The sequence below is a fragment of the Prorops nasuta genome, unplaced genomic scaffold (genome assembly GCF_024137725.1).
Source record: "Prorops nasuta isolate Cenicafe-Biocafe unplaced genomic scaffold, Cenicafe_Pnas_1.2 PNAS00001, whole genome shotgun sequence".
NCBI classification, from domain to species: domain Eukaryota; kingdom Metazoa; phylum Arthropoda; class Insecta; order Hymenoptera; family Bethylidae; genus Prorops; species Prorops nasuta.
The window spans coordinates 9642062-9655864 of NW_027116798.1; the positions used below are offsets into that span (position 1 = coordinate 9642062).

Below are 13803 nucleotides of genomic sequence, written 5' to 3' on the forward strand. Positions count from 1 at the left end.
TACGCTATGTTGCCTACCAACATTAGAGTACATTTAAAAGAATCATATTCTTCATTAGAAACTCTCGTGGCCGATACAGTTAAAGTCGCTCATAGACAAAACAGTCAATTAAACGATGCAGCTGAATGCTATTCAATAAAAACTAACCTCAGTAAAATGATAGCGGACAATACTTGCGATTATTGCCATAAAACAAACCATAGTTCTCACGAATGTTGGTTGAATCCAGAAAATAAGAGCGCTAGAAATGCATGCGAATTCTGCAAAAAGGATAATCACAGTTCGGAAAAATGCTGGTTTAATCCGAAAAATAAAATCAATAGAAATAATTATAATAATAGATCGAGATCAAATAGCAGGACAAGACGCGAATGTAGATATTGTAAAAACTAGGGCATGTAATAGAAGAATGTAGGAAACGTCAAGCAAATAACAGTAGAAATAATAGAAGAAACAATCCAAACTCAAGAAATCAAAATTCGGGAAACGACAAAAGACCTTCTCGACCAACAACTCCGGACGGAAAAGGAGAAAAGGGAGAGTAAGATTTTACTTACCTAAAGATCCCGAAAATTTTTTCTCTGCTTACTGTGAATTAAACTTAACTTCTAAAAATTTTAAACCACCTTCAGTAACGCTTTATTCAAAAAATTTTATAAATTCAAACGCAAATTTCCTGATAGACACAGGATCAGAGTTAAGCTTAATTAAACTAAATCAATTAGAACACCCAGAATCAATAGACTCCACAATCATTTATGAGTTACACGGTGTATCAAAAACAGATAAGCCTAAAACTTTAGGTTTAATCGAAATTAAACTGGACAATCATTTTATCAAATTCCACGTAGTAAATAATGATTTTCCGTTGGAATTCGATGGAATCATTGGGGATAATATGTTTTACGAACAAAATGGACACATAGATTTCAAGGGTAAATACTTAATCCTGGGTAATAAAAAATTTCCTTTTAATGGTAGAGAAAAGATTTTACTAAAGGGAAGACATAAGACTCTTATGTACGTTAGAACAGAAAACTCGAACTTAAATGAAGGATACGTTCCTCAAATAGATATAAAAGAAGGAATATATTTAGGTAAAGCCTTAGTAAAAAACGAAAGCGGGAAAGCTTTACTATACGCTGTTAATACACTAGAAAATGATATTGAGATAGACGTACCTATAATACCATTATATCCTTTTGACTCAAGCGAAGATGAAAATAATCAAGGAGAGGATAACTTGTCTCAAGAAGATTCTACAATGAATAGAACTGAGAAAATTTTAAAACTCTTACGATTAGATCATTTGAACGATGAGGAAAAAGTACATGTAATTAATTTAGTTAGCGATTACAATCACATATTCCATTTACCCAACGAACCTTTACAAGCAACTAACGTTAGCACGCATAAAATCCTCACTAAAGACAAAATACCCGTAAACACTAGACAATATAGATACCCTCCTACACAAAGCGCGGAAGTACAAAAGCAAGTAGCAGACCTCATTAAAATGGATATTATTGAACCATCTGTTTCACCTTACAATTCACCTTTATGGATAGTACCCAAAAACCCAGATTCGCAAGGAAACAAACGCTGGAGATTAGTAATCGATTACAGAAAACTTAATGACAAAACAATAGGCGATGCATATCCGATACCTTTAATTCACGACATTCTAGATCAGCTCGGAGGAGCGAAATATTTTTCAATATTCGATTTAGCCTCGGGATTTCATCAAATTAGAATGCACCCCGACGACAAAGAAAAGACTGCGTTTACGACACCTAACGGACACTATGAATTCAACAGAATGCCATTTGGTTTAAAAAACGCACCGGCGACCTTTCAAAGACTTATGGATTTAGTTCTCAGAGGCCTTCAAGGAAACGAATTGTTTGTTTATATGGACGATATAGTCATTTACGCCAGGTCACTCGAAGAACATGCTATTAAGTTTGGAAAATTAGCTGAACGTCTTAAAACTGCAAATTTAACTTTACAAATTGACAAATCCGAATTCCTTAGAACAGAAGTAAAGTATCTCGGACATTTAATAACCGCCGAAGGTGTGAAACCAAATCCCTCAAAAATAGAAGCCGTAATGAAATTTCCTGTACCTAAAAAACAGAAGAATGTGAGAGAATTCCTAGGACTTGCGGGATATTACAGAAGATTTATCTTAGACTTCGCAGCAATAGCAAAACCATTATCTGATTTAACAGGAAAAAATAGTAAATTCGAATGGACCGCTAAACATCAAGATGCTTTTGAAATCCTTAAAAAGAAGCTTTGTGAAGCACCAATACTACAATATCCAGACTTCAATAAACAATTTATAGTCACGACAGATGCTTCGGGTTTCGCTTTAGGCGCAATATTATCACAAGGAAAAATAGGCGAAGATAAACCAATCGCCTATGCCTCAAGAGTATTAAATAAACACGAAAAGAACTATTCGACTACCGAAAAGGAAATGCTTGCTACTGTATTCGCTTTAAAAACCTTTAGACCGTATCTCTATGGTAGGGAGTTTTTACTCATTACTGATCACAGACCTTTGGTATGGATAAATTCAATGAATGATCCAACCTCACGGGTAATGCGATGGAGAGAAAGACTTAGGGAATTTGAATTTAAGATACAATATAAAGCAGGTAGAGTCAACGCGAATGCGGACGCTTTATCCAGAAACCCAATTCAAGGAAACTCCGCAGTAATCTTCCCAATTAAATTCAAATGGAGACCCGATACTAATGGGATAATGACACGAACACTCGCTCGTTTGCGATCTTCCTCAGATTCCGATGAGGCACCCAAAAAGGTGATCAAAGAAAAACCAACAACCGATGTAAGAGATATGATCATGACGCGATCTAGAAGTAAAATTCAATCAAATAGCGATACTAGGCCTGATCAACCTACTTCGTCAACTGAGAATACTAGTAGATACACGAAACCGATAAATAAACTTACATTGGATCAAAAGGTTAATAAAAGGAAGCAAAGTACTTATAAACAAAAATATACCCCCTATGCTGGAGAAAATCTTTCAAACTTCGTAATTCCAAATAGAGAAGAAACCAATGTTGGCCAACAAAATGAAGTAATCTCTAAGGATGACGAAGAAAACAACAGTAACAATAAGTCTAGACAACTTTCAATTATAGAAGAAAACTCCAAAGAAAACCTAGAAATAGAAGACATAGAAATGGAAAATAGTATCAGGGAAGTTCTTGAAACAATAAAACAAACCAGTAAAAATGTAGACACACGGGAAAACTACACGGAAAATTCCAAATCAAGCCAAAATACTCCTGAGAATATGGAAATAGAAATAAAACCAAACAACTGCGATGGCGATGTATCCGAAATGCAGACGGACTCGTCAGACAATCATAATAATAAACTAACCAAAAGTCCTCTTAAAACACGCAAATTTACGAAGAAACGTTTTTCGAACAAATATATACCGTACAAATCTACAGATAAAACAAACACACTCACTGCGCCAGAAATAGAAATAAACAACTTAATAAAAAACCTCGAAGAAATGCAAGCACGAGTGCAATCGCTAAGTAAGATAATTAGCTCGTCTTCATCTGGAGGAAATCTCTCTTCCTCCACATCCGAACAACACTCACCCAATAATAGAAAATCCTTATTAAATAACCAAGAAAGTAGCTCAGACTCAGAATCAACGAAAGATGAACAAAAAACCGACACAGAAACTAAACATTCCAGAAAAAGAACAACATCCATAGCTGGAATCACACCCTCACTACCTCAAAGACAAAGACCGAAAGTTCTAGCTAGCACACCATTTTTAGATTCACCACCTCCTTTATCGATAAACGAATCAACAATTCCTCAACAAGAACCTGAAATAATATTTTTAGAAGAAAATAAAAATTCGATAAACTCAAATACTACAGATAATCCAAAAATAGATACTAATATCGTAAGCACCACAGATAAAATACCCTTAATAGTAATACCTATTCCGACAAGCAGTTCGACACAGAAGAAAGAAAACAAGATAGAAAACACGGAAAGACCGATTAGAAAATCCACACGCCAAAGAAAACCATTATCTAAATGTACATGTTGCACAAATCCTACAAACCATACAAATCAACCCGCAAAGAAAATCCCAAACATACAGAAGGAAATCTTACCAGTGAACGAAAAAGGTATCTCAGACAGCGAGATATCAGACGAAAATTTACCTGCCAAGGAACCGTTAGACTCAGTAAAAACCGATAGCGTTCCCAATGCGAATATTAGCCAAACACAAAACAATATACATACAGGTACCATACCTAGAACCAATAAAACCACTAGTAAAGAACCTTCTCTTATAGTACAAAAGGACACTCTTTTACCTTTAAATTTTTCAAGCCTCAGTAATACTCGAGATACAATCAATTCAAAAAATTCTACAAACGAAATAACTACCTTTAGTCAAACAAATATAAATTCCGATAAGGCAATACTAGACAACAATTCAAATCAAATAACAAATCATGTAGTATATACTCAAGATAACCTACTAATGAAAAAGGATAATATCATTGGTTTAGCAAAAACGAACGGCACTTTACTCAACACAAGCCAAAACATAGAATTCCCTCAAGATTTATTTACCAACTTCCCGATCGGTGAAGTTAAAATAGCTAAAATAAACAAATATAAAGTTTTTATACTATCTGTAATGGAAGAAGATACTGCAAATCTCATTGAAAACAACTTTTACAAAGCATTCGAAAATTTAAAAAATATCATGCTAAAATTGAATTTATTTTCCGCTAGAACAACCAAAAATATAGATATCTTTAACGACCAAGCATGGAACAGAATAGAAACAATTATTAACGAAACATTTTCCAACACACAAATTTCAATAACAATCTGTAAGGAAAAGATAACTATACCACCTATGGACTTGAGAAAATCCATCATCGAAGAAAATCATTCTTCACCAGTTGGAGGACATAAAGGAATAAGTAAAACATACAATAGAATTCGTAAAAGATATTATTGGGATAATATAAAAAAGGATATCGAAAATTTCATTAAAACTTGTACTAGTTGCCAAAGAAAGAAATTACTAAGGATCAAAACAAAACAACCTATGGTTATCACCGATACACCCACACAAGCATTTGAAAAACTATCTTTAGACATAGTTGGACCTTTAGAAGTTTCGAAAAATGGATTCAAATACATTTTGACGATGCAAGACCTATTAACTAAATACAGCTTCGCTATACCCTTAGTAAAGGCTACAGCAGAAGAAATAGCGACAGCTTTTGTTAACAACATAATAACCAAATTTGGATGCCCCAAAGCGATTTTAACCGATCAAGGTGCAGCTTTTATCGGCAATATTATGACTCAACTCTCGAAACTATTAAAAATCAAACAGTTAAAAACGACAGCTTTTCACCCGCAATCAAATGGTTCTTTAGAAAGAAGTCATCAAGTATTAATTGATTATCTTAAACATTACGTTGACAAACAGAACTGGGACGAATTATTAAATATGGCTACATTTTCATATAACACAAGTGTACACGAAGGTACTAGGTTCACCCCGCACGAACTTGTCTTTGGACATACCGCTAGAATACCTTCACAATTAGATCCACTAGATAGCAATATAACATATGATGATTTCATTAAAAACAAAGTAAAAACTATTAGCGATATTCAGAATTCAGCAAGATTACATCTAGAAAAAGCTAAAGAAAAATCCAAGGTTTATTATGACAAAAAAATACACCCAGTACAATTTAAAATCGGACAACACATATATTTAATTAAAGATCATAAAACTGGAAAGTTAGATGATAATTACAAAGGACCATACCCTATCACAAAAGTATTCCCAGAAACCAACAATATAGAAATAGAATTAGATAAAAATAGAAGAAAATTAATTCATTGTGATAGAGCAAAATTAGCATTTTTTCCTGAAAACTAAAATAAAAAATTCCTTTTTACTCTAATTGTTCCAGATCATGAACCCATCAACTATGATATGGATATTTTTATTTCTTACAAACCACCCGACCGTATACGGATTTATCGCATACGACTGTGGAATGCCGTCAATTAATATAACTACTCTAGACACGATCCATATAAAGGAATGCGAGAAACCCATCGAAGATGCCGAAATTGTCGACACTGCAATCCAACTACTTCAAATTAGAGATTTCGACTCTATACATGTCAAACAATGCAAAATAGAAATCTTAAGAACGGTCATGCACTGCGGTATGTACTCGCACGTCTCAGCAGTAGGCGGAGGTATGATCGAATATATAGAAGAAATAGGAAGAGATGAATGCTTAAGAATGCATCACACCAGGTCATTCTCAACAAGAAGATCCTCATTTGACCAACTAGCAATAAATCAAATAACAATTCGACCGATCACCCTAGCAGGTTCCCTCACTAACGATGGAACTTGCGCAGGAGAACACTATTCAGATTATTATGGCTCATGGAATAACGTAGTAGCTTTCGGACATATCAAAATAACACTAATGGATTATCAAACATCAGTAAAATTGGACAGAGACGAGGTAATCCTACGCTCAGGAGTTAGATGCGATTTTTCCTCCGGAGCATGTCTAGATTCGGAAGGAGGAAATACATACTGGGAAATCAAAACGACTACCTGTAATATTAAAACCTTTTCAATTCTATACGAAGGACCCGCAAACAAAACAACTGATAGAGAAAAGAAAGAAACAGTCTTTTCCGCAGCAACAGAAGCCGTAAGCTTCGCTTTAGCGAGCCGTGGCCTAGAGGAAATATGTGGATACCAGATCACTAGAACAGAACACCCAAAATTATTCGTTGTAGATGGATCCGGACCACACAGATTCTTCCATAACCTCCAATATAACCCCAGAAACCTAGACATTTTCGTATACCTAAACTCAAAACTAATCTTCCTAGAAAGACACATGAGACATCAAATTATAAAACTATATAATGAAGTAGCCGTCAAACACTGCGAGTTGAGCAACAGACTATTAAAATCAGAACTCAGTACACAATCCCTGCGTCCTGCCGATTTTGCTTATTCTTTCATGAAAGTAAAAGGATATATGTCATATAGAGCAGGAGAATCAGTCCACATAGCAAAGTGCCTCCCAGTCGAAGTGACTGTGAGAGAAACTACAGAGTGCTATCAAGAGTTACCAGTCTTTCGTGGTAATCACAGTTTATTCATGACACCTGTAACTAGAATCCTGATTCACACAGGAAATAAAATTGAATGCAATAAAATAGTTGCACCAATGTACTACATCAACGACCAATGGATAAAATTATCACCTGAGGTACACAGAGCTATTCCCCCGGAAGTAATAGCCGCAAATCTCAATATCAACTGGACCTACGAAGCACCCATAAATCTAGCAGCAGGAGGTATTTACACCGATAAAGATATTAGCCAATTAAAAGAGGTCATGATGTTCCCACTCGAAAAACCTACTGTCCTTAATACTATCGCAAGAGAAGCAACGGGCCATCACACGGAAAATCACGGACTGCAATTAAATACCCTGCTGGACAAAACCGCTCTAACTACATCAATAAAAGAAGTTTGGAGCAAAATATTCAATATATTCGAAAGATTCGGAAACGTTAGTTCAGTACTAATGGGAATCTGGGTGCTAGCAAAAATCGCAAAATTCGTCATCGATACATTTATTCATGGATATGCGCTTCACGCTGTCTATGGATGGAGCATTTATTTAGTCGGCGCTGTCTGGGACTCTATCACGAATTTATTACTTCATCTCAGACGAGGATTCAGAGCAATAACATACACGCAAAACAGCACGGATGTCGAAGCTAATATCCCAAATAATGAAGTACAAGCGATACCAACCGCTCCCGTCCTATTTATCAACAATGAAGGGAGAAATAACGGAACTATTATACAAGAGGAACGCCTTAGAGAAGAAAACAGTAACGAACAAAGTCAAGTTAGATTATATCCTTTAATGAAATAGACAAATTTTTAAATCAAACATTACATATTCGTCATAATACACTTACATTAGAATTACAAAGAATTATAGATATAAAATTCAGAAAAGCACACAAAAAAAAAAAATTTTTTTTTTACAAAAAACGACACAACATTCTATAATGTCCAATAACATCCCTTTTCTTCAACCAAATTTCTTCATCCCGCATATTCACAAATTGAGGATTTAACCGCACCATATGTTGGGATTGCATCCATCGGATGCCAAAGAAGTCGAAATCCAATTGGAAACAGCGATAACCCCTTTCACATTGTTCTTCCCATTCCTTGATCTCCTCCCTCCTTTTAGCCCTCTGACTCCTAATGTAATCTTTAAAGCCTACACACACAACTGAAAATTTTTTTTTAATATAAACATAAAACACAAAAACGATAAATACACACAAAGAAAAATCTTTTCCTAACTCACCATCCTTGAAGTAGGGGCCCTCAAAGCCTTTTCTCTTCATCTCTTCAGCCGCCTGGACTAGCTTCATAATATCAATTGAAAGAGCCATCTCTATGCCTTACACTTCGTTCTGGGTATACAAATTAAACGCTTGAAGAGTTTGGAATAACTGAAATGTCAGACTAAATGCTCAACCCTTTTTATACTAACTCACGTCCCACCACAGAACACTCAGGTAAAAAGAAAAAAAAAAAAAAAAAAAAAAAAAAAAAAAACGTTCCCCTATCGCAAACGAATCGCATATAGTACAAACTTATCAAATATCATTTTCTACATAAAATAATTAAATAGAACTTAAGAAAAACATGTAATCAAAATTGTTAATCTTTATAATTAGCTATTAAAAAAAATATATATATAAAAATTGTACTCAATGTCCACCAGACCCTACCTCAATTCGAGCGGGACGCTCGAATCTTAACGGGGGAGGTGTTACGTGCCGACCAAAGCCGCAACAGCACCACCTATGAGCTCATATGTTAACCTCAATAATTAATAATAATGGCTGGTAGACATTGAATTCATTAGAATTTAGATTTTATTTAGAATATTATTCCACACATAAAGAAGAAACTTTCGTCGCACGGAAAGCGTCTTAACGTCCCTTTTCTACCTAAATCGTCAAAAACAAAGCAATAAAACTGCAACCTTTTTTCCCTCTCGACCTTTTCAAGTACCGGAAAAACACATCTGCAGCGCAGATGAGTTTTCCCCGAGTTTCTCTTTTCTCAGCTACGTAACATCCTACAAAAATCTCCCAGTGACGTAATCAGGTTACTCTCAATCTAGAAAACATCTCCTAGCCTTCCCTACTCCTAGTTCCAAAAATCAAGATTCGATTGGTCCAGAAAAGCGACGCTGGACCCCTTCTTTTCCTCTCAGATAAGGGACGCTCCTTTAAAAACCCCGGACAACCCTTAGACGTTCTTCTTCTTTTACGTCATTTTCGTTCGTACACACGTTAATTGTTGCTCCTGTGTTAGAATCTCGTATTCTTAGCTCTGCTTGTAATTTCGTGACGACGGAATTCAATCTTCAGAGAATAAGTCTTGCGCATTCGAATCGCGGAGTTCAACGAAAGTCAATTACTGAACTTACTATCAGCTAGTAACATTCAATCAGTGTATAAATCATTGTACGAGCAATCAATAAATCAACATAAAAACTATCAACAAATCTCATCAATCAGCTACCATCTCGATTCCTATCACGCATAGTGAGAAAGACGGTAACCCGAACCTACTAAATATCAACAAACCTCTTTACCTAAAGAGGGCAAAATCGTGAGTCTACGCCCATGAGAACGCACCCAGAGGGATAAAGAAGATCCAACCAGGCAGCCTTCTTCAGGACGTAACAGCAGCACTGAGTGCATGAAGCGTTTTATTCAAGATGTGCTCTCAGTACAATTTTATGTGCATATCAATACATATGCAGTGCATGTGTGTGATTCGGGTAAATTTTAAATATCTCAAGTTAGATTAAGAGTAAAGTATTTTGAGAAATTAGAAAGATATTTAATGTAAGTTCTAGATATAAAAAACTAATTAGTATTTAATTAAAAGGATTGATATTTTAATTATTTAACTAATATAACATAAGTAGTCATTTGAGATTAAAATTTATATAGAGATGTAATATCAATAAGACAATAAGTTGATATTATATCTTATTATTGCTATTTAGATAAAGAAATTAGTGCAGAAATAGTAAACGCAAAATTGTTTGTATTGAAATGTAGGTTCGATTTTTCAGGTTATTTTAAATGAATACGTTAGACTATAAATGAAGACTTAATAGATAAGCAATTAATTTCACTAGTTGAAAGAAGAGGCTTTTACTATGAATGAAATAATAAAAATAGTATCAGATAAGTTATTATTACATTAATTTTGTAGTTATTTGATCAATAATCAGTATAAGAGCCAATTTCTTTGTTGAAATGTGTTTCTTTCTTTCGCAGGCCATTTAAAACAATATATCACTTTTCTCAATGTTGTGTAAGCAGCAAGAATAAATGATCTCTTCTCTAGTTGAAACATTGATGGATAAGACTAATAACATATGTGGCTGCGTTTTAATTTCTTAATGTTCCAGTCTAAAGATGGTTACGTTGAAAGTTAAATGAAAATGACAAATAGCACTGCTATCTTACAGTCTATGTGAAAAATAATTGCTGAAAAGAAATCAGCATATGCACTTCAAAAATCATTTTTAATTAAAATACTCATAAGTGAGTACTTTCAAATGTTTAGTGGCACGTTTATGCTTTAATGAATATAAAATTAATTGGATTAAATACAAGAAAAACTATAAATAAATGGGTATAGTTTATTGCTGTGAAAGCGGTGCAAGAAGAATGAAATGAAATACTTTCAGAAATAAAAGATTTTTATATTTAATTTTATTCAGTATCATTCTTAGTGATTACAAATGCTATTTCCTCCGAATTTTGAAGGTATTTATTTTTAATTGTAATTAATTTATTTATAATTACGTTGGGCTCATTTTTATTAAGTATAATTTTCGGAATATTTGCTTTATCCAATATTTCGGTTTTCCCTTCTTGGTGACCCATATTTGTTAAAGCGTTGAACATATTTATTTTATCCTGTTCTATTAACTCCTTTATACAGCTGAATTCGTCCATGAATCTTATAATCTTCATTTCTATGTCTTCATTGGTTTCATTCTTTTCTATGTTATTATAAAATTCTAGTATTTCTTTATTAAAATCCAAATCTTTCCTTTTTTTCTCTCTAGGCTTATATGTGTTATTTTTAATTTGAGAAAATTCATCTTTCTTCTCTTGCAATATCATCACTAGATAGCCTAAAAAATATACAACTTTAAAGTTTATTTAAAATTTATGTTACAGAAAGAAATTTGATTACAATGATTCCTGAAATAAATATTACAATGACAAATGGATTTAAATTCAATCGAAATGCATTGTCCGTCAAGAAAAGAGTTGAAGGAAATTGAATATTAAGAATGATGGGTACACTACTTTAACGACTTTGATCCACAATAATTGTTATAAGGAAAAGAAACGTTTACACCATATTATCAATTGGAGAAGATACTAGATGCATTTTGGTGGAAATTATTAAGGACAAATTTTACTTACTGATAAACGAATTTATATCTGGTCTTTTTCCTAAGTGTTTATTCAATCTGCTATTGTATGATTCGGAAAAGTTGTTAGTCCTATTTTCAAGCTTATAAACAGAAAAATTAGCAGGCTTTATTTCTTTTATCCAAAATTTTTCATAATAAGAGAAATAGTTTTCAAAGAAATTTCCGAATTGCGATTCAGCCATTTTTCTTAATAGTTGGAATGTACCAATTATATAATTTTGCGGCAATAATGCTAAGAGTATCATTTTTTTAATGATTATAAATCTCTCCGGGTATACCTTCTTATTTATAGTTTGATTTATTAATGAAAAATTTTGAGCTTTTTTGATTAAGGCCTTAAATCATATAAAAATTTAAATAAAATTTAATTTGCTTTAATCTTACATAATTTAAATTTTATAAAACCATGAAAGGGTGTTAAAAAAATATGAAACCCCATGAATATTTCAAGAACTCTAGCTTTCAGGAAAAGAGTATAAATTAACTTTTATCTTATTTATTACATCTAAAATAAAATCTATTATGCGTATAAAATTGGTTTTGTACCTTGCAAATGTATACTAAAGAAAACATGTACAAAGGTTACCTAGTCTGTTTCAAATGAAAACTTATTTGGTATTGCACATATATTATGTTAACTGACAAAGGCCTTCCAAAATGCTGCATCAATTCATTACGTCATTCTGTTGTTCATCTGTCGATTAAATTTGTTAAATAACTAGAGATAAATTTATTACTATGTTTTCCTGAAATACCTTAGTTTTGGAGATATATATTCATGAATTTCTTTATTTTTTTAATACCCTGCCTATATAACTATATATTAAACTTACTTGCGAATAGTGAAAATAGCAATGCGTAATTCTTATATTTGGATACACTGTTCTTACAGCGTTCGCTGTAGCTTTTTCAAAGTCTATCATTACAATTTGTGGTTTGAATTCAACAAAGTTAGACTTTATAAAATCAAAAACTTTCAAATAATCCACCGTTCGTCTATTTTTCATCAATATCCAAAGACAAGGAATAGCCTAAGTAATGTAATATAAAATTGAACATTATTTTTGTATCGAATTGCAAAAAATATTAGGAAAAGAAATAAGTCTTACTTTATTAACATGATCATTACTAGCAATTGAAATTGTTAAAAGCTGTAGATTTTTCTCCTTGAAATTTGGAACCGATTTAAATGTTCCATCCACAAATATTTTGTCTGCATATGTCATCACGCTTTGGAAAAAAACTTTATCGTAAAAACATATGTTTAGTATGTTTGCATTATCGTCCTTTAATATTGTGGTATTTACACCAATATTTCCACCATTTTTATCATTAATAATGATATAATTGGCAAAATTTGCTAGATCATTTTCTTTTAATTTAATATTCGGTCTATTCTCATTCTTTTTAATACACCGTTGCAGCGTTCGCCTGCAGGTGTTGAACGGTATTTCATTTTTAATAGATGGACTGCTGCTTTGACAAATATGATATAAATTTACATAAGAACAAAAATTGAGAAGGGAAAAATAAATTTTATACATATTAATAATCTTTTACTTACTTCAATACTAAGGAATTATAAATTTGCTTAGGTTTTGTGCTATATGTTTTTGCTGTCTTTCTCATGTCATTTAAAATTAACATTCTATTGTTTTTTACAATATCTGGTTCATGGTTATGAGGAACATCAGAAGGATAAAATTGATTGTCAAAAAATCGACCGTGAGCTTTACAACCGAACTTTACACTTTTTATACAGTATAAATACCTAACAGGAAAATATTTGTTGAGAAGGAAAGAGAGACTAATAGGGATTATAGAGTATTTTGTTAAAAAAAATATAATATTTACAATTTATTATTTCTTCGGTTTTTTATGAAATATCTATAATCGTTAAAAATCCATAATTTTCTTTCTGATTTATTTGCCAAAGACATCTTGCCACAAATTAAACTGTATATCACAAACCGCAAATGTTGTAGAGACCAGCCTTTTTGCTGCTATACGACTGTTTTTAACATTTAACAACATGTACACATACATGTTCAATGGCTGCGTTTCAAAACTTTAGCGCTACGGTAGCGCTAGGTAAGATACGGGTCATGATTGGTCAAATTGATTCAACTGACCA

The 13803-nt window shown here is 32.9% G+C and overlaps 1 protein-coding gene and 1 long non-coding RNA gene across 2 annotated transcripts; both read right to left on the bottom strand.

Moving 5' to 3' along the window:
• Positions 1-8100: 8100 nt before the first annotated feature.
• LOC136774916 (uncharacterized) lies at positions 8101-9993 on the bottom strand. The gene is made up of 3 exons (XR_010822872.1): positions 9795-9993; positions 8490-8637; positions 8101-8411 (listed from the first exon to the last, which is right to left on the bottom strand). It is a non-coding gene; the product is annotated as an uncharacterized lncRNA (long non-coding RNA).
• A 939-nt stretch (positions 9994-10932) lies between these two features.
• On the bottom strand, positions 10933-13316 carry LOC136785698 (uncharacterized). Its single transcript, XM_066746921.1, has 5 exons — positions 13234-13316; positions 12779-13145; positions 12503-12700; positions 11659-12004; positions 10933-11360 (listed from the first exon to the last, which is right to left on the bottom strand). The coding sequence occupies exons 1-5, from the start codon at positions 13314-13316 to the stop codon at positions 10933-10935; spliced, it is 1422 nt and encodes a 473-aa protein (XP_066603018.1).
• Between the last annotated feature and the right edge of the window lie 487 nt (positions 13317-13803).

Excerpts from the sequence above, each read along its gene's own strand:
- LOC136785698 (XM_066746921.1), bottom strand. The coding sequence starts at position 13,316 with ATGTTAATTTTAAATGACATGAGAAAGACAGCAAAAACATATAGCACA. Across the intron at positions 12,005-12,502 it reads GCTATTTTCACTATTCGCAA|GCCTTAATCAAAAAAGCTCA; the intron begins GTAAGTTTAATA and ends ATATGATTTAAG. Across the intron at positions 11,361-11,658 it reads AGATATAAATTCGTTTATCA|GCTATCTAGTGATGATATTG; the intron begins GTAAGTAAAATT and ends TATATTTTTTAG.